Source organism: Cydia amplana, chromosome 8 (assembly GCF_948474715.1).
Source record: "Cydia amplana chromosome 8, ilCydAmpl1.1, whole genome shotgun sequence".
NCBI lineage: Eukaryota > Metazoa > Arthropoda > Insecta > Lepidoptera > Tortricidae > Cydia > Cydia amplana.
This window is the reverse complement of record NC_086076.1, coordinates 4,655,415-4,675,613: the sequence shown is the minus strand read 5'-3', so window position 1 is coordinate 4,675,613 and position 20,199 is coordinate 4,655,415. Positions and strand designations below refer to the sequence as shown.

The 20,199-nt window shown below is 39.9% G+C and overlaps 2 protein-coding genes across 2 annotated transcripts in view; one reads left to right on the top strand and one right to left on the bottom strand.

Moving 5' to 3' along the window:
- The first annotated feature begins 3,925 nt into the window (after window positions 1-3,925).
- Window positions 3,926-6,739, top strand: LOC134650508 (cytochrome P450 6B1-like). The gene is made up of 2 exons (XM_063505464.1): window positions 3,926-5,332; window positions 6,569-6,739. Exons 1-2 carry the CDS (start codon window positions 3,973-3,975, stop codon window positions 6,736-6,738), a joined length of 1,530 nt encoding a protein of 509 aa, XP_063361534.1. The 5' UTR covers window positions 3,926-3,972; the 3' UTR covers window position 6,739.
- Window positions 6,740-14,740: 8,001 nt separating this feature from the next.
- The window catches only part of LOC134650013 (protein transport protein Sec24A), a 28,907-nt gene continuing 23,448 nt past the window's right edge, over window positions 14,741-20,199 (bottom strand). Inside the window, exons 14-16 of the mRNA XM_063504829.1 lie at window positions 19,245-19,429; window positions 18,274-18,510; window positions 14,741-14,859 (exon numbers count right to left, since the gene is read on the bottom strand). Of these exons, the coding sequence (XP_063360899.1) occupies window positions 14,748-14,859; window positions 18,274-18,510; window positions 19,245-19,429 (534 nt within the window). The 3' untranslated portion in view covers window positions 14,741-14,747. The remainder of the gene's footprint in view (window positions 14,860-18,273; window positions 18,511-19,244; window positions 19,430-20,199) is intronic.

The following is a 20,199-nucleotide window of genomic DNA, read 5'->3' as shown; positions in this document are numbered from 1 at the left end:
CAGTAAGTAGCAAGTGTACATTATTATAATTATACGTAATGAAGTGTTTTAGTGTCGCCTTTCAGATGGTTTATTCTGCAAAATTAAGGTCTGATGCCAACTGATGTAGGCGACAAAAACTTCCAAAACTTCATTCATATCGGTTTCATTCACTTCTTTTCCTTCCAATTTTACTGGGGAAGGTAATGAATGACTTAAGAAGGTAATGATAATATATTCGAGGCAGTGCATTTAATGAAAAGAGGCTTAGTAATTATAAATACTACGCTGTTATAAACATTTAAAACTGTATATGATAATAGGGGAGCCTTTGTAGTCTAAGATGGTCGACCTTCACCGATATGTCTGACGGATGAAACTTACATATTATGAAAGAAAATATGTTCCTGAACATAAATAAATAGGGTTGCTTAAAGAAATATGGTCAAGACTATTTTTAATTATTTTTTGAAAAAAAATTTTTTTTTTTCAAATTTCACCGATCTGTCTGACAAACAAAATAAGTTCCAATGGAAAGTATACAACTTGTACAATATAAATCAACTAGGTTGCCTATCTTTTCCCGGTCACTATTATGTGGTTATAGGGTTGCTTGCGAAAATCCGATCACAAATAAGGGTTGCCAGGCTTTTAAATAAAATAAGAAGGGAAGACTTTTAGCGATAACTCATAAACGGCTTAACTTATCAAGTTTGCTTTAATTTTGTTTGAATGAGTTTATTAAGCACTATTTTTATGATTTTTTTTTTCATATTTTTGGATCGATTTTTCAAAAGTTAGAAGGAATAACCGTTTTTTGTTCTTTCTAAATTATTATTTCCGAAATGATTCACTTTATCAAAAAATGTTAAAAGTAAAAAAGTAAAAAAGTAAATTCTTTATTTGTTCTTAATTCTTTGTTGTTTGCAAACTCCTATTTATTTTTAAAGACCTATCCAACGACACCCCACACTATAGGGTTAAAACGATAAAAATAAATTACATAGGTACAAAACGCGAATGATTTAAATATATTTTGTCTATGCTAATTTTTGAAAATTTGAAAACTACGTTTTATGTGATATGGTGCGCAGATGTTCAAACCGACTTAACAAACACTTGGGGTTGACAATCTCGACTTATAATGATGATAAGTAAATGGTAAATGTACCATCTAGCTTGAACATTATAAGTTGAGATTGTCAACCCCAAGTGTATGTTAAGTCGGTTTGATCATCTCCACAGTGCTTAAGACACATGTTTTTAATATTGTCGATTTTAATTGGTGTTAATTTTCTTGAAATACAGTTTTTTTATGTTCGATTTCATAAGTTTGTTTCATTACCGTCCACAGATAAAATTACCATCTCGGCCGATTTCATTACCAGCGCGTAGTTCATTACCAGTAGCCTTATTAAATGAAAAGTAATAAGGCTACAAAGGTGCCTTTAGCAGAAAAATGTTAATAAATGAATCCACAAATTGACGAAACCCAAAAGTTTACCATTTAAAAGAAAAATTACAAATCGAGAGAATCTCACCGATTTGCACGAAATGAGAGAATGACCCCTTTCTCTTCCATTCTCCTCTGTCTTGCAAAAATCACAATATGTATGCCTTTAAGATTTGAGGAGTTCCCTCGATTCCTCATGGATTCCATCATCAGAACTGGGTTTTGTAAAAAACGGGACCAATCTGTATGTATATACATACAAACAAAAAAATAATTTTCAAAATCAGTCCAAACAAACATTAAAAAAAAACATACAACCGAATTGATAACCTCTTCCTTTTGAGATTTGGAAGTCGGTTAAAAATAAATTGTTAAAAAAATATTGGTATAAATCTATTATACATTAATGATTCACTATCGCACGGCAAACATCCAACTATTACGTAATCTATATTTTGTTGCGTATTGGTTGCATGTACAGTCAGCAGCAGAAGTTGCTAAGCGGGCGAGGTGTTCAGTTCAAAATGATCTTGACGCATTAACAAACGGGACTTATTTAAGTACCTACCTATTAAGATTTACCTCCCACGTTTTGACGATGGCGTTGTCCCCGCCGTGGCCTCGGAGAAGACTGGCTCTGGCTAAAGTTGACAACATCTTCTAGCCGCGCGAGTTCTTCGAACTACCCCCCGTACTTGGTCTTGTTTATCAGCTTGAACGTTTTACGCACCTTGGCACATATTTTTTTTTTTTTTTTACTTTATTAGGTACACTAAACAGACATCGTACAATATCATGGGTAATACAATTGTACATTATGGCTTAAATCTAGCACGAGATCCAAAACAAGTGTACACAGCATGTTTTACAATTTAGCGGAAATATTACAAACTAATTAACACCATATTATAGCTACAGTGAAAAATATCAGAGAAGAAAAAACTATCTAAACATTACAATATAACGAGCAGGGGTCGGACAAAAAGTGCGGATGACGTAAAAATGACGTAATCCTGCACACAGGATGATGTTTGAGTTTGTATTTAAACTTCCGTGTGACATGTAGTAACAAAGTAGTATTAATGAAGTAACAAAATAATCGTAAATAAATCCATGTAATTAATAATACAGGTGGTAGGGTGATGTAGTGAATAAAATAAATTTCACGAAACTTGTTACCATAAGGTATAATTATTTGAAATTAGTTAGAACACTTAGAACAAGTCTGTGGGATCCTCAGATAAATAAATAGGTTTAATAGTCAAAAGTGGGAACAGTAGGTAAGATTAGTAAAAATAAAAAAAGATAATTTGATGTTATTATACTTTTATAGCTAAATTTTAGCTAAATATAATCATGAAGATACAATAGCTAAACAAACGAAGTCAATTTATTGTTCATCTGATTGACAATGTGTCAGTCAAAAACGTACTTACTCATTTCAAGTGGCGATATCGTTTAATAACGAGGTTGATAAATGATAAGTGATTGTTTATGAAAATCAAAAATACTATTTGAAATCACCTATAAGTGGTTTGACGTCATCCGCACTTTTTGTCCGACCCCTGATAACGAGTAACGAACTTTACATATAGACTATTAAACATCACAGATGAAACAAACTTAGAGGATTAAGGCAGATGTCATCAGTTTAGTGGGAGAAGAGGACGCCAGCCAAGCACTTCCTAAACCTAGCGATGTGAGGGTCAAAAATATCAATGCCCCTACCGCGATGATCACCGGCTGTTAAATCGTTATATTGGCGGCGCATTCTTGATTACTCTGTCGACACACAACACTAACGATAGGTATTCGATTTATTGACTCTCAATATTCGTTTCCGCTTACATTTACTAATGACTGGATTCCATGTGGATGAGATCTTAAAACCCTCGTCCCGATTGAAATTGCTATGTTTTTTAGGGTTCCGTACCCAAAGGGCAAAAACGGGACCCTATTACTAAGACTCCGCTGTCCGTCCGTCCATCCGTCCGTCTGTCACCAGGCTGTATCTCACGAACCGTGATAGCTAGACAGTTGCAATTTTCACAGATGATGTATTTCTGTTGCCGCTATAACAACAAATACTAAAAACAGAAGAAAATAAAGATTTAAGTGGGGCTCCCATACAACAAACGTGATTTTTGACCAAAGTTAAGCAACGTCGGGCGGGGTCAGTACTTGGATGGGTGACCGTTTTTTTGCTTGTTTTGCTCTATTTTTTGTTGATGGTGCGGAACCCTCCGTGCGCGAGTCCGACTCGCACTTGGCCGGTTGTTTTTTATTTGAATGGCTTCTCGTACTTTTCTACTGTAGAAATCAATGATCTTGACGCGACTTTATTGTTAAGATAATAAGAGCGTGTCAAGGTAATTTTGAACACCTCGCCCGCTTAGCAACTTTTGCTGCTGACTCTTCGATGACACAAGGTTATCAAATAAATAAACGTGATCGACTTGAAGTATGTCTACTTACTAAATTTATTTGTACCTACGTTTATTGATTCTACTCAGTTTTAATTTGTATTACAAGCAGTAAACATGATTCTTGTACTGCTCGCGTTATTGGGGATTCTTGTGTACTATTTCGGTACTCGGAACCACGACTACTGGGCCAAGAGGAACGTCAAGCACGACCCGCCCGTGTTCCTGTTCGGAAACAACTTCAAGGGCTTCTTCGGAAAGAAAAGCTTTACAGAGGTAGCCAACGACGTATACAACCGGTTCCCTAATGAGAAAATTGTCGGTTACTATAGAGGATCCACTCCCGAGCTGTACATAAGGGACCCAGATATAGTGAGGAATATATTAAGCAATGACTTTGCACATTTCTATCCGCGTGGCCTCGGAAGGAATCCGGAGGTGGAGCCGTTGCTGGCGAGTCTGTTCCACGCAGACGGCGACTTGTGGAAGCTGACGCGGCAGCGGCTGACGCCGGCGTTCACCACCGCGCGGCTGAAGGCGATGTTCCCGCTGGTGGTGCGGTGCGCAGAGCGGCTGCAGGGCGTGGCCCGCGCGGCCGCGGCCCGCCCCGGCGCCTGTGACGTGCGCGATCTCATGGCGCGCTTCAGCACCGAGTTTATCGGCGCCTGCGGCTTCGGCGTCGAGACCGACTCCCTTGGCAACGAAGATTCCCATTTCAGAAAGATCGGCAGACTCATGTTTTTCAGACCGCTCCCAGTGGTAATAAAGCTCATGATGTGGGAACTTTTCCCTCCGCTAAGATCGTACATTCATGTATTTGATCGGAAACTCGATGAATCTTTTTTTGATTTCGTAAAGAATATAAGAGAAGTTAGACAGTGCAAGCCCTCCGGCCGCCATGATTTCATAGACCTGCTCCTGGAATTGGAACTCAAGGGAAAGATCGTAGGAGAATCAATCGAGCACCGGAACCCGGACGGTACACCTGTGACTGTGGACATGGAAATGGATTTGAAAATGATGGTAGCCCAAGTATTCATATTCTTTGGCGCGGGTTTTGAGACTTCCTCGTCGACCACAAGTTATACTTTGCACCAGCTCGCGTTTAATCCTGAATTACAATTAAAAATACAATCGGAGATCGATGAAGTTCTCCAGAAATATGATAATAAATTATGCTACGACGCCGTGGCGGAGATGACGCTGCTGAGCATGGCTTTCAAGGAGGCAATGAGGATGTTTCCGTCGCTGGGCGTGCTGAACCGCGTGTGTGCTCGCCCTTACACGTTCCCCGAGCTGGGGCTGACCGTTGACCCGGGAGTAAAGATCGTGGTGCCGGTGGAGGCGCTGCAAAACGACCAGAAATACTTCGAAAACCCGCGGGATTTCCAACCTGAGCGGTTCACTCCTGAGGAATTGAAAAAGAGACACAAATACGTATATTTACCCTTCGGCGATGGACCCAGGGCGTGTATAGGTACGTAACGTAAATAGGTAGGTGTGTGTTAAATTATTGACTATGCGTTTTAACTTCAAACGGAAGCATGTCGATTTTTGCATACCTACCTAGGTATGTTTGCGTAAGTACCTAAGTAATAACAAACAGGGGGCCTAGCCCAGGTAACAATACAGAAACCTTACTGCCTTGCTTTGGAAAACTTACTGCCTTGAGTGAGACATGAACTCCAGAGAATCAATGTTTCTTATACATCTTATACATACGTAGGTAAGTAATTTATTTGGTAGGTAGTATTTATTTATTTATTTTTTATTTTAGTATTTTTTTTTTTTTTTATTTGGTGTGGGACGCTACGTGTGTCAGCACCTTCGCCGCCTCGCATATCAGTCGCACGGTGCGCGCGGCTGGAGCGGCGGCCGAGTCTCAGGCTGCAGTGAAGCGGCAAAAGTATGCCCCCCTGGGAGCAGGATACATTTTTGTCCCTTTCGCGGTAGAAACGGCGGGCTGCTGGGGGGCGGACGCGAAAAACATGGTGCGCGACATAGGCCGTCGACTTAGGCAGAAGGGGGAGGACCCCCGCTCCGGGGCGTTTCTGGTGCAAAGGCTATCCATAGCCATCCAGCGCGGCAATGCCGCGAGTGTTATGGGCACTTTTGTACCGGAAGCATCTAGGAGCGGCAGCAATGTTTAGTTAGTAGTTAGTTTGTAAGTATGACCGTATGTATGTCTTTTTAATTGTATTTTAACCTGTCTTTTACTGCAATAAATAATGAACTAGTAATTTATATAGGTAACATTTTCTACAAAAAAGATCTGCCTGTGCACTTTTCACTAGCTTAAAATAGTTCAAGCTTACATACATACTACTACATTATTACTACTACTATATTATTGTTTCCTTCGTGCCGAAATGCGCTGTGCCTGTTTTATTTTGCCGCAGTCTCCAATATATCTGTATCTCTTGAATACTCTATCTATAGGGGATGTGTTGTTACCCCTATGAGTAAAGTAAGTATAATAGGTATGTTACCCTATAGAGTATTCATGACATACCTACTTAAGTAATATAACTCCCAATGTTAGCCTATTTATTTATAATATAAGTAAGTAGGTAAGTATAAAATAGTGGGACTGATACACAGTCAAACAAATTGTAGTTTTGTGGAGCTTTGTCCATAACAAAAAAGTTGTAACCTTTTGTGTAGGTAATAACTAAATAAAAAAACGTGCTAAAAATAATAATTGTTTTTACAGGGTCGCGTCTCGGCGAGATGCAGTCGCTGGCTGGCCTAGCTGCGGTCTTGCAGGTATGCAGCGTAGCACCAGCGGCGACCACGAGACGGGTGCCGCCTGTGGACTCGACGTCTAATGTCGTGCAGGCCGTGAGAGGCGGGCTGCCCCTCCAGCTCACAGTCAGGCAATGATCGGCTTTCGAGGCGAAAAAAATTATATAACGGATTATAGGAAATGGGAGAAAAATTTCACAGGAAACAAAGGAATCTTTCGTTTAGGAAGTGCAAAATTTCTATTTCCATACAAAAATATAGGCATTAAGTCCGCCATTTGTACATTACTACAACATTTTTGTGTGCAATAAAGTTTAAATAAGTACCTAAATAAATAAAAATATAACAAGTTTCAGAATTTTTTCCATGTGGAATTGTCGCAATTTTGGAAACTTGCCGACGGCAAATGTATATGTCTACAAGGAATGACACACACACAATTTTGTTTGAACCAACTGCTTGATTTAAATGGTAGACCTATAATAGGTATAATTCATTCCTATTTCAATAGACCTAATTTAATTTGAGAATTTGCGTAGGTAATTAACGCTGGCTTTAACATAATTATGTATCTATATTATGTTGATTATATTGATTGCTGTTATTATATAATATACCTATTGTAATGCTGATTTCATAGAGAAAATAAAAACACCGTCCCGACCGTTTTATCTGTAGCCAACTTGTTAATATTTACCTACCTATAAGATAGGTTTATCTTAAAAGATAAACATGCCATTCAATCTCATTTTAAACATAGTGATAAATTAATTCCGTTAGTAAACTGTCAGATTAAACGTTGTTAAGAGTACGCAGCAAGCTCGGTCCTCCTGGGTCCTCCATACCTGTCCATACAACGTAGTTAGGCTCTCATTTTAAAACGTCTAGCTAACTTACAATAGGATAAGGTATATCTATGCCTGTAAATAGTTTATGTATTTAGCTTCGGATAACCTATCGTAGGTAGGCTAGGTAGGTAGGTAGTTATTCTACTGATTCCCCTAACTTTTAGTCTTCGTCACAGTTTTATTTTGCTTATATTTTTTGCTTTATCAACTAAACGGCCAATTTTGGCCACTTTTTTCATTTAGGTGATAACGTCAAAAATAATTTTAATTTTTAACAAGCAGAAACGTCTGCGACCGATGCTATTAAGCTTAGAATAAATTTAAAAACTCTTACGGTAGATGTCGCTAGGATCCTCTAGACCCATAATATGGTGGAAAGATTTGCTGGCTATGGATGAGGTCTTGGTGACTCAGATGGCAGAGCGCTGGAGTATCGATCCAGAGGCCGTGAGTTTTCCACTTTGAAGTTTATTCTAAGCTTAAAGTCAAAAGTATATAAGTATGTAATATAAAACGCGCCCTAAAAGGTATAAGCTATGAATTGAAACGCGTATATTTTGGATTCGTTATAATGAAACAAGTTACAAGGCTTTCGAGTTCAGTCGGCTAACAGTGGCAATAAAATGTTTATTCAGTCAACTACTGCGAGCGACGCGGCTTAAGCGATGCTCAGACAAAGGGCGCCTTTATACTTTACCATAGACGTCAACGACATTAAATATTACAAGCCCCCTTAAGACGATTCAAGAACTTGCATACATTATTCGATACCTACATTGCACACTACAGAGTAGGTACCTACAATAAATTCAGTCGATCGACCAAATACCTAACGAAACTTAACACTTAACACGTTCCCTGACCGGGTGTCCCCAATGTGGGGTCATAGTTTTTTTTTTTCAAGAGTCCGTGCTTCCACTATGGGTTCAAAACTTCAAAATGGAATCACACTTGGACGTGACTTTGTCATGCGGACAGTGAACGTGTTAAAGCAGGGTATGTAAATGCATGAGATATGCAGTCACTTTCCAATTACCGTGGACGTTGATGTCCACGAAATACCGTATCGTCCGTAGTGGATGTCCACGGTAAAGTATAAAACCGGCGAAACAGAACTACAGCGTCAACTTTTCTTATGCGATAAGGCATAACTTATATCTGCACATTATGAAACATATATGTATCTGGCAATATAACAACTATTGCTATACTTCGACATGTTTTTGTATTTCTGGACATTTCTATTTCCGTAATGTTTCACTCGACCTCATTTCAGTATAAAACCGTCTACCTAAAATTTCATAAATAATTCTATTAAATTTACAATAGAAGTAATATCAAGTAAATACATGGATTAAAACTAATTAATTACAGAAACACCTACTACCGACATATAATTAAAAATACACATCTGGCATTCGAAATGGAAAATAAACCATTATAAAGTTGATGCCGTTTAGACCTCGCCATCCCCAAAGTGTAATGTAGGTATATTTCATTCGTTTTGGATATCATTTCACTGTGAGGATGGAAAATGGCTCAAATTACATTGGGCCATCGCTTGATTAAACCGTTGAGGTTGCAACATACAAATAAAAGAACATTTTCTATACACAACATCAAAACATAACTGAGCCACCTCAGTAAAAAGCAGCAAGGAGCAAATTAAGAATTCTATGCGCCTAGTTGACTAAAAGGCATCGCTTCGCTCAGTGGACTAACACGTTAATTTGCTCCTAGCCTCCACTTTAGTAAACAACCATAGCTTTACTCTATTTGCAATCATAATTTATGATTTTGCCAAGATTTAGGTTACTACTACTTAGATGTAATTCATTTAACCTTTTGGACGCCAATGACCGATAGGTTTAACGCCAAAGACCGATTAATCGGTCACAGACCACAGAGCAACATAGACCTACGTGCATATGCATAAAATTCAATTTCAGTTTTTTCACTTCGGTAACGTGGCGTCAGCGTGATAGCTTTTGTGTTTGACACGGCGTCGAAAAGGTTAATGCTCAAATATTCGTACGGTATCTCTTCTAGTTTAAAAGTAAAACTGCGGAATCTAATTCCGCCATTTTAAACGTCCAAGTGAGTTTTCATGTAGGGCTATAATTAAAAGGGACCTTTCAACAAAATATTCAATACACTTATTGCTCCATAACGTACAGCTCACAAAATATTGAATAATTTTATATTGTAGGTACAGGTATTTTGTGTTCATAACAGACTATAATTATCAAGTCGAGTCTTATCGATTCTAGTTTTCCGTTTTAATCCTTTTATGGCATTTTACCATCAACTCGTAAGTCACCATAAGCTCAGACAAAGCCTCTCCACAAACAAAATCTTATCAACAAACATGTTGATATTAGTCAAACGCACGCTGATATATTATATATAGGTATGTTGTTCGAAACTTAGATAATAAATAATTGTAGCATTTCTGTAGAATTGTAGATTAAACATTCCGTGTAAATTAAAAGTTCGTTTTCATATATGATTCAGTCCACAATACAAACCGCAACATAATTTAAATCAGTTTATAAAAAACATTATCCTTTAAACAGCGTTTGAATTAAATCACAAGATATTCGATATAAATAACTAAATCACTGTCCCAACGGCGAATAGCAAAACAGTGCCTATGATAGAAAAACATCCGAGCAGACATAGTCTGTGCGGAAAGAGAAAAGTCGTGGAATGTATGGGGCCCAATACATTCCACGACTCTTCTCTTTCCGCACAGAGTCTACTCGGCTTTGAAAACTTAATGTCATTTTGATATCATGTCGCGATGGTTTTCCTTTTGAAAATTGTATACCATTAGGAAAAGCAGCTTTAAAATGTGTCTGTAAGCTAGAGGTCTCTATGTTTTTTTAATAAAATGAAAGTAAATCAACACAATGCGAAAATTACACCCTCTTTACGCAACGTTGCATGAATGCAAACCCCGAAATACCTAAACTAGAAGTCTAGGACCTTCGAGCCACGTCATATTAACTAAATGCTCTGCTGTAGTTATGGCTTGAGAAAACGTAACAATACTGACTTATAAGAGACACTTAGCGTCTTCGAGCATGGCGACTTTTTCAGCTTACGCACAACTTTTTGGGAAAAAAATCTCCTTATCAAGCTACGCAAAGCCTAACCTGTTGAAGTGGATTGATGCACAATCTTTGCCACATAGACAAGCCGGCAACGAAGAAACAGCAAGACGGACAACACCTTGTTTATTACATTATTAAATTGTACAACGGGACTTAATCGCGTAGGTATCTAAGTTTTCAGATTTACCTCCAACGTTTCGAGGGCGGCGTTGTCTCCGTGGTCTCGGAGAAGACTGGCTAAAGTTGACATCAGCATCTTCTAACCGCGCATTTTCCAGTTCGAAAAACTCGCGCGGTTAGAAGATGCTGAAGTCAACTTTAGCCAGTTACATACCTACGCGATTAAGTCCCGTTGTACAATAATGAGTAAAAATCGTGAAAATTTAAATCAGTGTTACCTTGTTTATTTTATTAGTCACTGCATCACGACTGTATTTTATTTATCCAGAAACGCTTCCCTTAGCTATATTATTTGCCCTTAGCTGCAAAAGCCGCCGTGATTAGCTCTTAGCTCTTTGCAAAACAAGTAACACAACAATCAGCTGTGGAATACCTTTGACTAAGCTCTTGACAATTCGACCCCTAACTCCTACTATCTCTAAGCTGTGTCATGCTTAGCTTTTCCTGTCTGGCAGTGTCTCTTTTATGCTAGTATTTTCTTGTTATAGTAAGTTCTTCCCATTCGTTCTATTCCATGGAAGAAGCTGTATTGTTTCTGTAAAAATACGAGTAATAAGTAAACCTCTATTAGCCCCAACATTCTTTAAAAATAGACACATGTGTTGATACAAGTATGTAAGTAGCATATTAGTCATATTACTCGATATACAGGGTGCTTCCTGTAACAGGAGCAATAAATTAAACTGTAGATTGTACTCCTCAAACTGACCAACATTTGTTCAGCAACTTTTGAAAATAACTCATGTTTTGATTTTTATTACACTTTAAAGTTTATTCTAAGATGCAATGTATTGCAAATTTTGTTATGTTTAAAGCGTGACAAGCAACGTCAAACACACTGATGTCAGCGTACATCGAAGGCAATATTTATTTTGTATATAAAAAGAGGAAGTCTAAAGGATTCATAATTTTTAAAAGTTGCTGAACAAATGTTGGTCAGTTTGAGGAGTACAGCCTTTAGTTTAATTTATTGCTCCTGTTACAGGAAGCACCCTGTATATTTTTCATCTTCAGTCTTTTCCAAAAGCCGTATTGCTTTTATTTCGTTCGACTTCAAAACAGAATATTTGTAGCATTACTTTCTACTGAACGTGGATTAAATGCTTTGACTGTTTTTATTATTTATAAATTGTATCTTGTACCTCTTTGTTCTATAGGACGAATGGGAATAACTCTTTGTAGTCGAATAATCTTAGTTATCTATAGATCTACATAACATATCGCACACTTAATAATATAGACCCAAACACTAATGCTGCGTTCAATATTTAACCATACCCTCATAGTAATATGGTCGAAAATAAAAAGGTCCTAATAATCTTTGTCAATATTTTTAAACGTGCGATTGCACTCTATATGACAAGTTAAACATTTATTTACAGTTATAGTAATTTAATTAAATATTTCGTTAAACTACTTGTCAACTTTAATATATCTATACATTTTCAGCGTGTTAGATGGTCTAACCTAACAGATAAGGGAAGATAGTGTAATCGACTTCAATTATAACTAAACGGTCAAAGTGCGTATAAATATCTGAAAACTTTTTTTGTGATTACATTTTCTTTAGACGGACATGAATAACTTTCAAATCAAATCTTGCGCCGCTGCTTTTCAAAAGCCGTGCTAATTGTTAACTGGAGTTCCACTAACCGAATGTTTTATTTTATTCCGCCTTAACTAATACAATAGGTAAAAGGCATAAAATAAAACCATGTTCACGCAGTTACATCAAAAATAACCAACAACACCGAAAAATATCTGATCTTGCAATCTAACTTCTTGACAATTATCTGTTTAGATATTTGTGAGGATCTATTTTGCTTCGAAATATGGTGGGGACTGTACATAAGGGCATCAATAACGGCTGTTCAGAAACTAAAAGTAATAAGTCGTCAAGCTTTTAAACCATAGTATAATTCGTATAACTTAGATAAATGTTACAATGAAGTTGTCACGTTTACAGTTCAACAATTATTTAACAAATTCAAGGCCGATAGCTATTGTTCAGCCAGTATTGTAGTCGTGTACACATCGGTAAGGATGGTATTCCATCTGTCCAATATATTGGTCCAATGTGTATTTGCATCTCACATTTTGCTTAATACTCTTATTAAGTGCGACGCAATGCACATTGTACAAAGAAATTGAACAGGTGGAATAGTACCCTAACATAGCATTGAGGTAGCGTTTTTACGCCATATGCTTTGTAATGAAATGTTTTCTAAGCTTATTGAATTATACAACGGGACTTAATCGCGTATCTAAGTTTTAAGATTTACCTCCGACGTTTCCACATGGAATCCAGTCATTAGTAAATGTAAGCGTAAACGAATATCGACAGTCGATAAATCGAATATCGTTAGTGTTGTGTGTCGACAGAGTGACATCCCTAGTGCGCAAAACGTTCAAGCGGATAAACAAAACCAAGTGCGGGTAGTTCGAAAAACTCGCGCGGTTAGACGATGCTGATGTCAACTTAAGCCAGTCTTCTCCGAGACCACGGGGACAACGCCGTCCTCGAAACGTCGGAGGTAAATCTTAAAACTTAGATACGCGATTAAGTCCCGTTGTATAATTCAATAATGTGTAAAAATCGTGAAAGTTTAAATCAGTGTTTTCTAAGCTTAGCCAAAATAATAACATTTAATGTATCATTTAATAGTATAATTTAAATGAGTTAAAATAGGTATTTTTCATTGAAAATATATCCGTCCTAGTAACATTCTTTTAATCGATTTCTGAAAGAAATCTTAGTTATTAATATAATAAGCAAAATAAATACGAAGAGTAGGTAAGATTTCTTAAAATGAAAGTATTGTTCAAACGAATGAACCATTCGACAAAACACACCCTTGTTTCAAAGCACAGATAACTAACACAACATAACTTTTGTATAGCTATAAGCTTCACAAAACGTCGGTACCTCAACGCCACGTAGCGATGTGTGACGCATGCTCAACTAGTGTTGGTACAGGCGCTACTAGATATATCGGAGCGGCCGAGGCGCTCAAAAATATCTGAACACGCACTTTAACGTCCTGATAACAGCGGCGTGTTGAGAGATCTGTGAGCACCTTGGCCGTTCAGATATATTTGATGCAGATTGTACTCGACTCGTTTTCATGTATCTCAGCGTTTTAAAAACTTCCCGAGTCTTTCAAATCCCGAGTCCAGTCCTTTATTGAGTACTTTTTAAGCGCAACTCATAAGGGTTAAAGACTCCATCTACAATTTAATAGGTTTATCTAAATAACGGTAAAGAAAATAGGCGTTATTACATGATTTGTGTACCTAACAACCCATAACAATGCGCTTTTTTATTTTTTGTAAAATAATGAGAGTTTTCTGAAAAGGACTCAAGTCTTTAACAAGTTGAAAAGAACTTGAGTGTCTATATAATTATAAGAGTGAAAAACTGAGTCGTCGCTTAAAAGTAAAACCAACACTACGCTCAACTGATTACGACATTACGACCCAGCCACGACTATAGTTTGTAGCTTTCTAATAGAGCCCGAAGGCTAATCCTATTGTCTATTGTTCAGTAAAACCGCACGTGCTACTTACCTGCACAAAAGGGTCCTAATTATTCTATTTGGCACCTGAGCGCGGGCTAGTCCAACGCTCAAAAAACCAGTGTAGGTGCGCTTTCCGATAACGCGCCTTTGTTACGCATCTCGATGACACATTTTAGACTGGTTCTGTAGCGTTCGACTCGCCGGCACTCAGTAACCGAAGTACCGATTTTTTATGCAGGTGGTTGTGGCACGTGGCACGAGCGGTTTTACTTAACAGTAGACAATAGGATTAGCCTTCGGGCTCTATTAGAAAGCTACAAACTATACACGCGACAGCGGCGAGCGGCAGCCATAGAGAAAGGTCCGATCGCTGTGTTTCGCTTCAATATGGCCGCCGCTGACGCTGCCTTGTCGCTCGTTAGTAGACCTTACGTCTCTGCAATAAGGTTCACTTCTCAGTTGTGTAAACTATACGGTTGACGTTATCATTTGACCTGCTGCTTGACGTGCTGCAAGAACTCGAAGTATGAGAAGGAGGACTCCATGCGGTCGTCGACGAGCCGCTCGATGAACTGTTGCCGCGAGGGCGAGTTGTCTCTGTGGAAAAAGGTTTTTGTGAATAACGTTGTATGTGACGTTTTCCAACAAAAGGTACCACATTGTCGCTTGTCGGTAAGGTAGATTTCAAACTGAAGCTATACGGATATAAGGCCTTATTGACAACCGACAATAAGTACCCTTTTGGTTGAGAATGGCATAATGGTGTTATTAATAAACGCGCTACAAGACTCAATTAGTTATTAATCGGTTTTCATACGGTTACGTTAATGCAATTGAAAATGTTGGCCATTAACCATTATAAATTGAACCTTAAACCGTAACGGACGATTATAGTTTACGGTTCAATTTATAATGGTTAATGGCCAACATTTTCAATTGCATTAACGTTTCGGCCAACACTGGTTGCACTAAACCGTCTCGCGCTTCATGCGTGCGTCTCTATAGCAGGTAGACTTCTGGCTTCGTCAGGTAACTGGCTAAAAGTCGACAACTGTGAGGGTCTCATTAACTTAGTATCAGATACTGACCTTAAAACAAGTATGCCGGACTCATAAGGCCGGTCTTCATTAAGTTTTTCAATGAACGCGTGTAGCGCCTCATTCGCGTCCGTCTCTATAGCAGGTAGACTTCTGGCTTCGTCAGGTAACTGGCTAAAAGTCGACAACTGCGAAGGTCTCACTAACCTAGTATCAGATACTGACCTTAAAACAAGTATGCCGGACTCATAAGGCCGGTTTCATTAAGTTTTTCAATGAACGCGTGTAGCGCTTCATTCGCGTCCGTCTCTATAGCAGGTAGACTTCTGGCTTCGTCAGGTAACTGGCTAAAAGTCGACAACTGCGAGGGTCTCATTAACTTAGTATCAGATACTGACCTTAAAACAAGTATGCCGGACTCGGTCTTCATTAAGTTTTTCAATGAACGCGTGTAGCGCCTCATTCGCGTCCGTCTCTATAGCAGGTAGACTTCTGGCTTCGTCAGGTAACTGACTAAAGTCGACAACTGCGAAGGTCTCACTAACCTAGTATCAGATACTGACCTTAAAACAAGTATCCCGGACTCATAAGGCCGGTCTTCATTAAGTTTTTCAATGAACGCGTGTAGCGCCTCATTCGCGTCCGTCTCTATAGCAGGTAGACTTCTGGCTTCGTCAGGTAACTGACTAAAGTCGACAACTGCGAAGGTCTCACTAACTTAGTATCAGATACTGACCTTAAAACAAGTATGCCGGACTCATAAGGCCGGTCTTCATTAAGTTTTTCAATGAACGCGTGTAGCGCCTCATTCGCGTCCGTCTCTATAGCAGGTAGACTTCTGGCTTCGTCAGGTAACTGACTAAAGTCGACAACTGCGAAGGTCTCACTAACCTAGTATCAGATACTGACCTTAAAACAAGTATGCCGGACTCATAAGGCCGGTCTTCATTAAGTTTTTCAATGAACGCGTGTAGCGCCTCATTCGCGTCCGTCTCTATAGCAGGTAGACTTCTGGCTTCGTCAGGTAACTGGCTAAAAGTCGACAACTGCGAAGGTCTCACTAACCTAGTATCAGATACTGACCTTAAAACAAGTATGCCGGACTCATAAGGCCGGTTTCATTAAGTTTTTCAATGAACGCGTGTAGCGCTTCATTCGCGTCCGTCTCTATAGCAGGTAGACTTCTGGCTTCGTCAGGTAACTGGCTAAAAGTCGACAACTGCGAGGGTCTCATTAACTTAGTATCAGATACTGACCTTAAAACAAGTATGCCGGACTCATAAGGCCGGTCTTCATTAAGTTTTTCAATGAACGCGTGTAGCGCTTCATTCGCGTCCGTCTCTATAGCAGGTAGACTTCTGGCTTCGTCAGGTAACTGGCTAAAAGTCGACAACTGCGAGGGTCTCATTAACTTAGTATCAGATACTGACCTTAAAACAAGTATACCGGACTCGGTCTTCATTAAGTTTTTCAATGAACGCGTGTAGTGCCTCATTCGCGTCCGTCTCTATAGCAGGTAGACTTCTGGCTTCGTCAGGTAACTGGCTAAAAGTCGACAACTGCGAAGGTCTCACTAACCTAGTATCAGATACTGACCTTAAAACAAGTATGCCGGACTCATAAGGCCGGTCTTCATTAAGTTTTTCAATGAACGCGTGTAGCGCTTCATTCGCGTCCGTCTCTATAGCAGGTAGACTTCTGGCTTCGTCAGGTAACTGACTAAAGTCGACAACTGCGAAGGTCTCACTAACCTAGTATCAGATACTGACCTTAAAACAAGTATCCCGGACTCATAAGGCCGGTCTTCATTAAGTTTTTCAATGAACGCGTGTAGCGCTTCATTCGCGTCCGTCTCTATAGCAGGTAGACTTCTGGCTTCGTCAGGTAACTGACTAAAGTCGACAACTGCGAAGGTCTCACTAACCTAGTATCAGATACTGACCTTAAAACAAGTATGCCGGACTCATAAGGCCGGTTTCATTAAGTTTTTCAATGAACGCGTGTAGCGCTTCATTCGCGTCCGTCTCTATAGCAGGTAGACTTCTGGCTTCGTCAGGTAACTGGCTAAAAGTCGACAACTGCGAGGGTCTCATTAACTTAGTATCAGATACTGACCTTAAAACAAGTATGCCGGACTCATAAGGCCGGTCTTCATTAAGTTTTTCAATGAACGCGTGTAGCGCTTCATTCGCGTCCGTCTCTATAGCAGGTAGACTTCTGGCTTCGTCAGGTAACTGGCTAAAAGTCGACAACTGCGAGGGTCTCATTAACTTAGTATCAGATACTGACCTTAAAACAAGTATGCCGGACTCGGTCTTCATTAAGTTTTTCAATGAACGCGTGTAGTGCCTCATTCGCGTCCGTCTCTATAGCAGGTAGACTTCTGGCTTCGTCAGGTAACTGGCTAAAAGTCGACAACTGCGAAGGTCTCACTAACCTAGTATCAGATACTGACCTTAAAACAAGTATGCCGGACTCATAAGGCCGGTCTTCATTAAGTTTTTCAATGAACGCGTGTAGCGCTTCATTCGCGTCCGTCTCTATAGCAGGTAGACTTCTGGCTTCGTCAGGTAACTGACTAAAGTCGACAACTGCGAAGGTCTCACTAACCTAGTATCAGATACTGACCTTAAAACAAGTATCCCGGACTCATAAGGCCGGTCTTCATTAAGTTTTTCAATGAACGCGTGTAGCGCTTCATTCGCGTCCGTCTCTATAGCAGGTAGACTTCTGGCTTCGTCAGGTAACTGACTAAAGTCGACAACTGCGAAGGTCTCACTAACCTAGTATCAGATACTGACCTTAAAACAAGTATCCCGGACTCATAAGGCCGGTCTTCATTAAGTTTTTCAATGAACGCGTGTAGCGCTTCATTCGCGTCCGTCTCTATAGCAGGTAGACTTCTGGCTTCGTCAGGTAACTGACTAAAGTCGACAACTGCGAAGGTCTCACTAACCTAGTATCAGATACTGACCTTAAAACAAGTATCCCGGACTCATAAGGCCGGTCTTCATTAAGTTTTTCAATGAACGCGTGTAGCGCTTCATTCGCGTCCGTCTCTATAGCAGGTAGACTTCTGGCTTCGTCAGGTAACTGGCTGAAGGCGGCCACGCCGAAGGTCTCTGACAGGTAGGCGGGGGAGACGCCGTGGCACACGTAGATGATCATCGTGTCTAAGTCGTCGAGGAGATAGCAGCCGTTTGCGTTTATCCTGATTGAAGAAAACATCGAATTTAACAAACTGATGTTAACATAATTTGTTATAGCAACCTTATTACCGCAACTTGAAACTGAATCACCATGTATAGCTGTGTGACATTCAAAATCAAATTCTGTGTAAGGCCTGAGTGGACGCTCGAAGCGGAGCGTTCGGCGGGGCGTGCAGCGTGGCGTCGGGCTCACGCGTGATGTGAGCAGCGTGCACTAAGGCCGCTCCTATACGCTTGCATTTGTTTAACATGCACGCCGCACGCCCCGCCCCGCTGCACGCACAACTCGAGCGTCCACTCAGGCCTTACACTAAGAAATCTTTCACATGTTTCCATGGTGGATCAGTCTCATTTTTCAAATTGTTGAAATAAAGTCAAATCACTAAATAGTGGCGGCGCCAAAGATTTAACGTGATTCATTTATTAACACTTTCAGTGCCAAGCGTCCCATTTCCAATACAAAATTAAGCCAATACAATATATAAGCGAGATCTCAAATCTCAACGCGTATAAGAAGTACGATATGAGACTGCGGCCAAGTTAAAGTAACGTGTCCTCGAAATAAACCTTTGTTTAAGAAGAACCCAAATTATACAGATATTTTTCACTATTTTATATTAGCAGTTTTTACTATTTTGTTGTTTTGAAAAAACTAAAGTTTTCGGAAAAACGGTAAGAGAGCACTACTAACTCCTCCCTAGTATGATACTAGATATGATATCTACATTATTCTCACCTCTGCGCACTGAGCATGAGCTGCGGCAGCATGGGGTCCTCTTCCCTCATATTGCACAGCTCGTGTATAGGATAGAGAGGGGGATACGCGGCGCGTATTAGTTGTGGTAGTGGCAGGGACTTGATGTCGCACATGTCGGCCACGCGATCGTCTAGGCGCGTCGACGTGCCCGTTCGGAACGCTTTCTGTAACAAAATACGACATTAGTAACGTAAGCAACGGATAATTTTTGTAAGCAGCGTGTTGAAACCATAGATTTACTTCGCGAGATGAATAAATAACTCATATCGAACGATTTTTACTATGAGAATAATCCCAAAAAAAATTAGTCAAAAATTATCTTTCACGATATAGGATGAGTCCCATTTTAAAAGCCAATATAACTTACATAATGTTAGACTTCGACTGTCCTTTCTGATTTTTGCATTGCTTTAATGCAATGGGTACCATTTGATTGTCAAAACAAACCTGATCGACTGATACCATTATTAAAAACTTGTCATCTAGCCTATTGTAAACGGTCGTTAAGCGAATAAAACTGGGAATTGCATGTAACATGTAAGGCTCGTTTGGTCGTGGCGTTTGGACGCCCTTAGGCCGCGGATGCACGCTAGCGCCAGGTGACAAGCGGGCGTTCAAGGCCGTACATTTGATCGAACCTATGTAGAAACGGCCTTGAAATGCCGGTTGTCGCCCCGCTGCCCGCCAGCGTCCACTCCGCTGAAATAAGCTGAAGTCACCTGAAACCGAACCAATGAACTAACCCTCTTCAGCAAGGCCAGCAGCATCAGCGGCAGCAGACGCAGCGAGGCGGGCGCGTGCAGCGCCGAGCTACGTTTATTAGCCGCTGGTCTCCACTACACGGAAACAAAATCAAACAGAAACTAACCCTCTTCAGCAAGGCCAGCAGCAGTAGCGGCAGCAGACGCAGCGAGGCGGGCGCGTGCAGCGCCGA